Source organism: Halichoeres trimaculatus, unplaced genomic scaffold (assembly GCF_033239565.1).
Source record: "Halichoeres trimaculatus isolate MK-OKI-2021-1 unplaced genomic scaffold, fHalTri1.1 fHalTri1_scaffold_1, whole genome shotgun sequence".
NCBI classification, from domain to species: Eukaryota; Metazoa; Chordata; class Actinopteri; order Labriformes; family Labridae; genus Halichoeres; species Halichoeres trimaculatus.
This window is the reverse complement of record NW_027437179.1, coordinates 1,359,670-1,371,754: the sequence shown is the minus strand read 5'-3', so window position 1 is coordinate 1,371,754 and position 12,085 is coordinate 1,359,670. Positions and strand designations below refer to the sequence as shown.

Below are 12,085 nucleotides of genomic sequence, written 5' to 3'. Positions count from 1 at the left end.
TCACTGTGAAGGGTCATGGCCACAACCTCAACAGGTTTGAGGTTTCACAGCCCAACATGAATGAAGAGAGACTGATCAACGGAGGGGGAAGAGCAGGAACTCCTCAGTCTGTGACTCCAGCTGTCTGTCAGCCACGCTGCTTGTTGGTCTGAACACGCAGCCAGTGTAGGTTAACAAATGCCCTAAAGACACAGTGCAACAGAGTCACACTGCAGACATATCCAGTGTAGTTCAGGCATTACTTTTCTCAGATATGACAAAATCACCTGTAACAGGGGCTTTAACAGAGTAATTGAAATCAATTCCTGACAGGAAAAAAGTGCTTCTCTTACACAGATTCAGGAGACTGAGCAGTCAGTCAAGTTGATTTTTGTCCACATTGTGTGATTTCTCACCTTGATGAAAACAACTCACAAAAAAACGGGTAACTGAACTCACCGTGAGTTGTCCAGCAACCCCAAAGTCAGCCAGTTTGGCCTGCCCCTCAGTGTTGAGCAGGATGTTTCCTGCTTTGATGTCTCTGTGGATTTTCCTCATGAAGTGCAGATACTCCAGACCCTTCAGTGTGGACTGCAGGATGGTGGCGATCTCTTCTTCTGTTAGCTGCTCAGAGAAACGTGGACAGGTATGATGAGAGGTAAATCACAGAAACCTTCATACGTCGCAGTGTGTTTGAGTCCCACTCACCGTCTTGCTGCGAATTCGGATGATGTCAGACACTGATCCGGCTCCACAGTACTCCATGACGATCCACAGGTCACTGTTTTTGAAGTAGCTGCCGTAATACCGTACCACATGTGGACTGTAAAGAGATGAAATTCAGGAGAAAACCAAGGTTATTTTACATTTCTTGGAGTAAAAGTTAAACTCCTGGTATTGTGTGTGCGTGTATCGACCCTGTTTGCGCTCTCTTCTCTTATTTTACCCTCTTTCTCTTTCTTTTTTATTCATAAACATGTCAGATGTTTCTTTGAGCAGTGTCCTCTCTGGATTTCCAGTTAGACTCTTTTTCACATCGAAATCACAAACTTTAACCAGCACTCTGTTGATGTTGTTGATCCTATATGTATGTGCTACGAGCTAGTAGCTCAGGAGCCAGCTGGCTCATGGTCCAAACCTCTGGAAATCTCTGTATGCTTAGGACGCTCAGGGATACAGAGGGGACATTAACTAAGAGGGAAGAGATCTGGGGCAAGATGACAGAGACTTTTGAGAGGAGATGCAAGCTATGTCTCCACACCATTGCCATCAACGCCTTCCAGACTGCCTGGGCTGACTGGAGTTACGACGCCTTCAGGGCTTCTCACTTCTTCTATTGATTTTTTTTTTTTTTTATTTGGTGTCTTTACCTAATTTATCTGTATTTTCTGCCTCCTCTCTGATAACACATCATAAAGAGCAACACTGATAAAACTTTAAATCCTTTGTGCGTTTACACCAAGCTTAAAAGTAGGGGTGGAAGAAAAAAATCGAAAATCGTTTTATTGTGGTTTTTTTTGTTTGACAAGATCAGATCAGGACTCTTTGTTAAAAAAAAACTTTTTTTTTTTCAAATTCAAATTCAAAGTCTTTATTTTAGTCTTTGTTTATAAACTGGACTGGAAAAAAGTTTCCACTTTTCTCTAACAGAGGGTGAATTGTTTCTCTCTGACTCACACGATGCCCATTTTATTGGAAAATATGGCTCCTGATACAGTCTGTAGACATTATCATCATTTCATTTTTTCCACATGGTCTGTTGTTAAAACGCAAACTAAAAATCATAATTATCAAAGAATCGCAATTTATTGAATTGGTAGCCCAAAGATTGTAATAGAATTGAATCGCTTGAGTAGCATAACGCCCCAGCCCTACTTAAAAGCAGCTGAGAAAGATGTGTTAATAAACTTTCTTTGTGTGTGCCTTTGTCCTGTTGGTCTGAAGAGTCTTCTTTTCAAGGGCACTCCTTAAGAAAACCTGATAAGATAAACTGAGTTTGATCCCTGACACTAAAGCTCCTCTTCTTCTCTTGTCTCCCCCTTCAGGAATCAGTTTCTGCTCGTTCCAGCACCATTTGTGTGCAGCTCAGGTGATCTGATGAACACACACCTGTTGCACTGCTGCATGATGGAGATCTCCTTGATGATCTCCTGAAGATCTGACTCCACTGGAACCTGTTTGATGGCAACGATCTCGCCCGTCTCTTTGTAATGAGCTTTGAACACGCAGCCGTACGACCTGCAGAGACACACACAGAGTATTCACAGGATGTGGTGGCTGTTTGTGAAACTGTGCACCAGGCTATGGCCAACAACTCGATGGTCACACGTCAAGCCTTTAGCAAGCTGCATTAGCCAGAAAAAGGATGAGTCAGCATTCCTCTGCTTGATTTACTCTTGACAGTGGGACCGTGCAGTGTGAGCAAGCACCATGAGCTTTGCTGTGTGTTGTAGAATATTCAGGCTACCGGTGTGACATGAGCTGAGCTGCCACCCAGGGTTTCCGCTATAAAATATAAAATGGCACCGGACAACGTGACCGGCAGGTTTTCAATTTACCAGACAAGTGTTTGATTTCATGGTCAAATATTATCTGAATTTATTGAGTTCTGCTTCTTCTGAACAGTGAACTACAGCTGCACTCAAAGTTACTCAGCCCCCTGCTGGAAGTATGTTTACATGCAAAATGTAAAAACGTTCAGCAGGAACGGTTTCAGTTAGACAACTAATTAGTGGTAAGTGGTTTCTCAAATTTCAACACAAAACATGGTCAAATGACCTACAAACTATTCCACCACTTTATGATGAGCATCTCTAGCTCCTAGGAGAGACCCTTTAACTGTAGACAGTGAGCACAGAGGGACACTAGCCCCTGGCAGCAACCCACAGGAATCTTTGCCCCTGACTTCACTGTGAAACACTCCAAAGTCTCAGCGACCTTCATCAACTGTGTTCCCTCCTCACTCACAGTTGCACTTATTGTTGGGTTCTGGTAAAGATTGTGAGCTGCAGCTAGGCCAAACAGCTGGGAGGGTTCTAAGGTGCACAGAGAACTGCCCAGTGACACACAACAGCTACAACTTGCAAGGTAGGGATGGAACAGTTCACAGAATCTGGTTCTTATCATCGTTGTGTGGACACAGTTTCTGGTTTGGTTTGGTGTACACCCCAAAATACCATATATCCCAATAATCCACTGTTAATAGTAGGGCTGAACAATTTTGGAAAATAATCTAATTGCGATTTTTTTTGGACCAATATTGCAATTGCGATTAAGCATGCAAGTTTTATTTATTTATCTATTATTTCTTATTTATTTATTGATTGATTGATTCATTTATTATTATTATTTTTTTATCTATTTATTTTTGGGAGGGGGGTCTTATGCATTATTTACTAACAACAACTAATAAATCATTCATTATCATTCTATAATATGATAGCCAGACCTACATGTTAGAGGCATGAATTAATATGAATAACATATCTTTATCTAACTATCACAATCGTAGAAGAATACTGACTGATCGAACTTCAAGCCTTGTAATAATGTAATATTTTTGCCAGAAAAAACAGCATTTTGACTTTTGCTGGTTTTAAGGAAGAAGGAGCACAAGTTACTAAATCCCTTCCAATTTTTTTTTCCTTTTATTTTTTCAATTGCAGACTCTGGGATTTGAAAACTACACTCTGTTACATTGCGATGTCCGTTTAGATTTGATTAATTGTTCAGCCCTGGTGATTTTATAAAACCAATTCTGTTAAGTTTAGTCCTGAAAGACTGAGGCAGTATGCCATAGGGCTGTCACTTTATGTTCGATATTCGAATAATCAATCGAACATGGGGATAAATATCCGTAACCGATTAGTAAATACATATTCGAACGTAAAATATTGGGTTCAGCAGCTCATCAGGGCGCCTGGAGCAGTGAACCCTTTCATCCAGCAGAGGGCGCTGTCCGCAAAGCTCGACAGTTCCATCGCGTATGAACTTCTCTCTTGACCTCAGTGACCAAAGAGTGAAGTATAGTTGATAAAAATGGAAGATGCAGAAAGCCACAGTGGACGACGTTCAATAATAACACCGAATCATCTGAGGAGCAATGTGTGGAAGTATTTTGGGTTCTACGCCATTGATGGGAAAATTAAAAACAAAGACCGGGCTGTGTGTCGGTTATGTGGAAAGCAGTTTACCTACTCGTCCTCAACAACAAGTCTGCGGTCTCATCTATCGGCTTTTCATCCAAGCCATGCAGTCGAGGAGGAGGCGCCAAAGTGCAGCGGTGCTTCATCGAGTGTTCAGCCCCGTGTGACAACGTTTTTTTCGGCAGGGTCCTTACCAGAGGTGCGGAAAAAAGCTATTACCGACAAGATTGCACGATTCATATGCAAGGATATGCGGCCCATTGGTGTGGTTACGGGAGAGGGTTTTCGGGACTTGATGATGGAACTGGAGCCACGGTACACCATTCCCAGCCGCACCGCCATTTCGAGCCACATCGTAAAGCTGTACGATGTTACGCGGGCAAACATTGAGAGTATATTAAAAGACAAGACGCTCTCCCTTACTACCGATGGGTGGACATCGATGGCTACTCATGCTTATGTGACGGTGACGGCTCACTTCATTTCTGACACATGGGAACTTGAAAACTATGTTTTGTGCACTAAAGAGCTTAGAGGGAGCCACACAGCTGCACACGTAGCCGCTAGTATTAGTAGCACGCTGGAGGACTTCGGCATACCCCGGGAGGCAGTCGTGTCTGTTACCACAGACAATGCTCTTAACTATGTGAACGCCGTGCACAATTTGGGGCTTATTGATGTACCGTGTTTGGCTCACACCCTGAACCTGGCAGTGCGCAAGGGACTGGAGGCTAAAGGAGTTGAGACAGCGCTCTCCAGACTGAAACAAACTGCGGCTCATTTCGGGAGGTCTCCGGCCGACTCCTGCCTTCTGGAGGAAAAGCAGGAGCTTCTTGGATTAAAAAAAGAGAGACTCATAAATGACTGTGTTACCAAATGGAATACCACTTACGACATGATTTGTCGCGCATCCGAGCAACAAGCTGCAGTGGCTGCCGTTGTTTTTGAAAAGAAGTTGTCCCATTTGGAGCTCAGCACTTTGGAATGGTCTATGGTGGAACAGCTTAAGGACATTCTGAAGCCATTTAAAGTGGCAACTCAGGCCCTGTCGACGGATGCCTACCCTACAGCATCAGCTGTCCTGCCTCTGCAGCACGTCATGCTGTCACAGCTGAGCACCCCCGACCCGTCATACAGACCAGTCATCACGAATGTGAGAGGTATTCATACAATTTTTTTCTGTCTAAATCTGCGCCAGCTTTGCGTTTAAATGATCAAAATATACGTATTTCAGTGTTAAAAACGATTTATTCAGAGGTTTGTATTTACTTCAGAATACATGACAGTTTAGGACAAAAATATTTCTTTTTTTTATAATGTTCACAGAGCGGATGCTGGCTAATCTGAAAGCGCGCTACTGTGAGGAGAGCGGCGAGTGGATGCTTCTCAATAAAGCAGCGCTCCTGGACCCCCGGTTCATTCGCTTAGTCCACCTTTCACCAGAGAAGAAAAATGTTGTCATTGACAGCTTGTCACGTGAGATGAATGACTATGAAACAGACAGTGACTGTAAACCTGAAGAAAGGGCAGCTGCTCTTGGAGCGATGGGCTCCCTGTTTGGGAGTTTGTACAAAACGAGTGACTCTGTTGTAAGTAACGCGAGTTCCATTCAAGAAATACAAACCTACATGAGAGAGAACCCACTCTCTGCAGACAGCAACCCCCTGCTTTGGTGGAGAGAAATAGGGTGTGCTCGATACCCGCAGCTCTCAAAGTTGGCTCGTAAATATCTGTGTGTGCCGGGTACCTCAGTGCGCTCTGAACGGGTGTTCTCGTCAGCAGGCAACATTGTGAACAAAAAAAGAGCAGCACTTGATCCTGAGCAGGTTGACAGGCTTGTGTTTCTGGCAAATAATATGAGAAAATAAGTCAGTTAGTGCCGTTGTGCAGTGTTTGTGGCAATAAAAAAAGGCTGAGAATATAAAGGAAATGTCTCGTGTCTGTGATTCACAGCCGGTCAGCGGCGGCGGCGGCGGCGGCGGGGGGGGGGGGTTCGATTATCTTCGATTAGTTTCGTTTATGGTTGAAAACCGTTCGACTTTGATTTTGAGGAAAAGTGACAGCCCTAGTATGCCATTTGAAACATTTAAGTTAAGTGAGTGAGACACTGCTGGATTCAACATGCCAACTCCTCAGTAAGAAAAGTTGCTATTGGTGGTGGCCACAAATTGTTAAATGATGCCATCGCCTAATTTGCATAATAATCAACTGGCATGTAACTGCCTGGACTTCAGGAGAGAGGAATAATGAGTGAGGGAAAGCAGGTAAAAAAAAAAAAAAAAAAAAAAAAAAACTTGTAAAAATGTTTAGAACTTCAAATTAACTTTCTTCTGTCTTTTTTCTTTTTTTTTCTTTATATAAAAAATCTCATTTGCCCCCCACTATTTAGGCATGGGGCCAGCAAAAAAATTGCTACATATTGCAACAAAGTCGCACATGTGCGGTTTATTTGCATGCTATCATCTGCTCTGGCTGCAGCTCAGAGAGACTGCTGTGTGAGCGAGGAGAGGAAAGGGGAGGGGCCCAGGGTAGCAGCTGCTTCTCATGTAGGAGAGTAAGACTGAAAGATGCTCAAAACTCCAGATTTGGCGCCAATCACTTTTTCGTAAAGTGACAAAGTCGCTAGAGGGGTCTGAAAAGTCGTTTAACATAGTGACAAGTCTCAAAGTGGGACATACTCAGTAGTGGGTTTATCCACCACTTTCTAACTGCCGTCATCAGAGCTCACACTAAATCTGAAGTGCTGCCACACAGCAGAACCAGACATCCCAACAGACGCATCCTACAACTCTGTCACCACAGGCCGTATCAATAGCACACCACCTCCTTCCACAACTGTCCAAACTGAGCAGTAAAACCAAGGTAAAAAAAAAAAAAAAAAAGCATGAACTGAACGACACACCAAAGCAAGTCAGTCAAACAGAACGGTCCAGATTTTCTTCATGAGCTGTTCCATCCTTTTAGCAAGGTGAAGCGTGAGTGGGTAACTAATTTTGCCCCTGGTAGTTTTTGGTTTTTGTGAAATCATTCTGTGAAATCATAAATCACTTCTGTGTAAAAAGTAAAATAATGTAAGCATCCAAAATAAACCAAGGATGTTTGGAGAGGCTGTGTTCAAAATTCATGGATCTGTTTAACAGCTCTCAAAAAAAAGATGAAAATTTCACAGCAGGGGTGATCATTTTCACCTCAACTGTAGGTCAAGAGGATGCAGCAGAGTTAGTTCCAGAATGTTACATACTAAGGTAAAAAATAAACTTCTCACAGTTTTAAAAGACAGTTTAGTATCTTGTGAGAATACAGTAAGTATTAGCCCCGTATATACCAGCGTGGCTGATGTTCAGCTTATGGTAAAAAAATAGTTACCACCCACCGAGTCTGAGTGGAAAATTAGAGCTGAAAGAAACAGAGCGTCGATCAACTGCTCAGAACAGGAAGTGCGTTGAGAAACAGGATGTTGAGATGCAATGTTTACATTGATTGGCACCCGAAAAGGGAGGAGCCAGACAAAGAGGAGGAGGAGGAAATAAGGCACAGGCCGAGAGAGATACAAAGAAAAGGAGCAAAAGAGACAGCAGAGAGAGGGGACTGAGAGTGGATTAAAATAAACTTCATTTAAATACAGAAGCGTCAGACACCAGACGGCTCAAGCTGTCAGGACTGAGAGTGTGAGTAACAGACTCACCCTTCACCCAGCTTCTCCAGGACATCAAACACTTCCTCTGGCTGCTTGGTGAGGCTGTCCTCGCTCAGCTTCTTCAACTGTCTGTAATCACAGGAGCGTGGTGGAGGAAGGAAAAGGATGGAGAGATTAAAGAGCATCAATAAAATGTATCAGGGAAAGATTACTGCAGAAATATTATCAGAAAACAAACTTAGACCAAGTCAAAAGAAATTTTATAGCTGATAAACACTATAAGGAATACGTCTAGATGTTAAAACCTGCAGCGTTTAGGAGGATACACTGTCATGTTGCTTTATCTGAAGGTCTAACTACAGTTAGACCTTTTGTATTTGCTATTAACACATTAAATAGAATTAATTTTCAGGAAACCAAAAACTGCTCATGTCTCTTCCTGTGTGGAGGTGGGTTGTGCTGCTTAACTAATAAAAAGCAGGAGAGAAATTCATCTTTATTGTGGGTGCAGCTGCCCCCCCTTTACTCCAAAACCAAAGAGAGACAGAAATAGTCTGAGCGTGAAACAAAAATAGATCTAATGTCGTTCTAGATGCAGATCGTGATGAGACAGTTTTAGGATGACTACAGGAAGGTATTTCACATGAAGGATAAGAAATCAAACTAACTAATAAAATGTGTTTACTGTCTCAACTAAATGTGTGAAACAACCTACATGATGGTCAGTCTTTCCTCCACCTGTCATTGGCTGGACAGGTCACCAGCCTCTCACAGGCCTGACACTGAAGCTGGGTTTCAAACACAGGGTCCAGGAACCTTTACTTTCTGTTAAGCAGTACTAAACCGTTCCTATGGCCTATAGTTTGTCTGTGTTTCAACCTGCGACACCTTGGACTCGGGTAAATCATGCAAAACAGAACAATGACGTATGACAAAAAGAAAATACAGATCAGTGCAAAACAGCACCAGACCAGTAGAGGGCAGTAAAACAACAGCAAAGGCCTTTCAGCAAAAATGGCACCACAGAAGGGCTCAATCCCAAACCACCACCTCCCACACTCTCCCCACACACTAAGGGCCTTTTTCAAACCGCCCCCTACACACTCTCCCTACCCACTGACCCTCCGTTTGCGCGTTCTCGCGGAGGGTCCGCCACATCAAGGGCCATCCCAAACCGATCCGCGGGGAGGGGTAGTGGGCCATAAAACCCTCCACGAGCGAGTCTGCACCGATGCCGACTCGCTGAACACGTGCAGCGCTAAATTGTGTCCGGTGTCATCCATAGAGGAAGCAACATACAAATGTAAGTTCCACGCACATGTGCCTGCACAAATACTGTAAAACTAACAGAAATATTTAATGAGTGCAGATGTTAACAACTTTAGATGTACATGTCATTGATTAAGGCCTGCCTTGCATTTGTTCAGACAGTTTGTGTGTATCTGAGTGTCTAATATTTACAGGGACTTTCACAAAAACAAAAGAATTCATTCAAGTGAGAGTGAAACATGAAAAACTCTTCAATAAAAACAGAAATGCAGCCAAAGAAGCGTGGGAGTAAGTTTTTTTTGTATTTTCTACGTTATATTTTCTTTTTTTTCTTTGTCTATCTGTTTGCGCCTGAGATCGAGTGAAGTTTCTGTCCCAAAGCTGTATTTATACCCTACACCCTGATGAAGTGAACTTCATTCAGCTGCGAGTGTGACTCAGTGACGGAGTGCACTCCGTCGTGGAGGGGGAGTGTGTAGGGGGCGGTTTGAAAAAAGGCCTAACCCTCTGTTTGCGTGTTCTTGCAGAGGGTCCACCACATTAAGGGCCGTCCCAAACTACGTAGTGTGGAGGGGGAGTGTGTGCTTAGCAGACCAAGATCAGACTAAGCTTAGCTGGATTGACACACGTAGATGGTGTTATTGCTATCAAACTATTGTTGGATTCAGCAGGACTTGGCAGGTCTCGGCACACCTCAGCATTAAGTTGAAGGAGGAAGTAGATGACCACTATAAAAAAGGTTTGATGTGCTCATACAGTCCATGGCTCCAACACAACAAACGCAACAAACACACACCACAGCACATTTATAAGTAAAAAAAAAAAAGAGCTACAGCTGCATCCATCTCAGCCGTCCTAGTAAACATGGTGTTTCCTCTTCAGGTGAACTGCAACTAGTTTGGTACACAGACAGTTTCACCAAACAAAAAAAGAACACAGCGCCACCTATGAGAGTGGAGTGGCATGTTCTCTGAAGTCTGATTCTCTTTTCTCCTTGTTCACACAGACAGGACTAGATCCCCTGCTGTGACTTCACCATCAGGCTATGACCTTAGTTTGACTTCTGCATGGATGTTAACATACTGACTGACTGTGGAAAAAACATCAAACTGAAGTTTAGCTGGAAATTTCAAAAAAGAGTGATAATTTATTGTAAAAGCTTTTCTGGTTAATGTTTCTTCAGAATCCTTTTTTGTCTTTAATGTTGAAAATTAAAAACTTTTGTTTTTGGCATTGTTGGTTACAGAATGAAAAAATTTTAAAGCTTTTCAGTTTGAGGAAGATGAGATGCTTTTCACTTTTTTTCACTTTTTAAAAAAAAAATCTTACATTTTATTTACCAAACAACTGACTGCACAACATAAAATAACTATCTTTAGTTCAGCAAAACACATCATAAATAACAGATGGATTTCAGTGTTCAATTCATGTGAGGTCTGATCTGAATCTGGATTGAACTGGGGTGGCACTTCCCTCTGGGCAAATATAAAACAATCTATTTACTGCTGAATCATGACCAAAAACAAGTTGGTTGTTGGTTGTTTAAAATACAAAGCAGTAAATAACTGAATATTAACAAAACAAATCTACACAGCGTTAATCTTTTAGACCTCATATTTCCCATTCTATTTAAAGTCAGTGAAGTCAGTGTAAAAAAAGTCTTAATTCAGACACTTTAAAGTGTGTTTATGGTGCTTCCCAAGAGAACTTTTTCCATATAATTCTGAGAAGTATTTGTATATTAGGAGGATTAAATGTTTTTCGTACAGCACCTCATATCTGTAACCAACATCTGTTGAATGTCTTTGCCTGGTTTTCACTGCATTTACCCAGAGTTAGGTTTTCGCCTCTGATTGGTCAGCCCTGTGTCATGTGAGTGGGTAACAGGGAAATGGAGTTGTTGTTCACAGTGTTAGCAAGACCACTTATTAGTGACTCTGGGCTTGTTTTCTAATGATAAAGTGCTTATTGGGGCTTGCTTTGCTCTGTATGATCCCGCCTGACTCTCTCCCAGCTCTACATAACAACATGTTCAGTTTTGTTTCTCTGCATGCCACACTTTGCTCATGCGCACTCCACCCCTCCTCCTCCCTGCTGAGTGTTACTGGTGCAGTGTGAGCATGAATGAGCTCCAGTCTGGGGAGTTTTGACACTACTTTGTGACTCAAATCCTGAAAAACTGTCTATATGGAGAGCAAAGAAGACTCTCTAGATCACATTATTAGGTGCTGAACACTGAGAGCTGTCAGCCTGGCCGTCCAAGCCAGAGATACAGAGCCACCATCAGCGCACAGTGCCGTCAGGGCATGAATATATTTCCTCATCAATATTCCTCATGTCTGAACTTAGTGATCTTTTCCCGTAGAAGTATCCAACAACGTGGCACCTCATGCAGTGAACTGAAGTTACAGATGAGCATTTTCCACCTGGTATTTCATTTCACCATATGACAGCAACAATAAAAACAATAATATGATGCCTTGACTGTTAAAATTTGTGCGTATTAATTTTTATTGTCGACGTAGTCAATTATGTTGACTAATCGTGACAGTCCTACTCATAAAAAATGGTGTTTTAGGAAACCCCTTTTTCAGCTTCTGTCTGAAACTCTTTGTTTTAGCTGCTGTCTTATTAAGACTCCCTCTGATTGGCCATCCCCGTAAAAGCCTGTCGGGGACAGAGCTATGGCCAAACCTTGGTGTTTGTGGCTAGAGGTGTCAAAATATGTTGATATGGCAATATACCATGATACTTAGAACTGTGATAAAATATCAACTTTTCAACACTTCATATAGATACTTTTGTTAATATAAAAATTCATATTTTAGGTGAGTTGGAAGTACGTCTTCCACACCTCCACTGCAGTAGATGGTGCCGAAGAGCTACTCTGCTGATTGTTGCCCATTAACTGTATAATAAACTAGTTGGGTCAGCTAGTTTAAAATAAGTTTAAATTTTACAGTGTAGTAGTCTGATCAAATAATAATCATAGTCATGTTTTGTGCAATATTAGATTTTTTTCCGAGTAATATTGGTTACAAGTGACATTTATCAG

General features: G+C 42.2%; 1 protein-coding gene across 2 annotated transcripts in view; it reads right to left on the bottom strand.

Annotated features, from left to right (window-relative positions):
* Positions 1-12,085, bottom strand: part of LOC141792248 (serine/threonine-protein kinase 4-like) — a 54,357-nt gene that overhangs the window by 38,352 nt on the left and 3,920 nt on the right. For both annotated transcript variants that reach the window (XM_074673116.1, XM_074673108.1), the window contains 4 exons: positions 7,810-7,890; positions 2,089-2,217; positions 688-802; positions 439-603 (listed from right to left, as the gene is read on the bottom strand). In XM_074673116.1, coding sequence (XP_074529217.1) covers positions 439-603; positions 688-802; positions 2,089-2,217; positions 7,810-7,890 — 490 coding nt within the window. The remainder of the gene's footprint in view (positions 1-438; positions 604-687; positions 803-2,088; positions 2,218-7,809; positions 7,891-12,085) is intronic.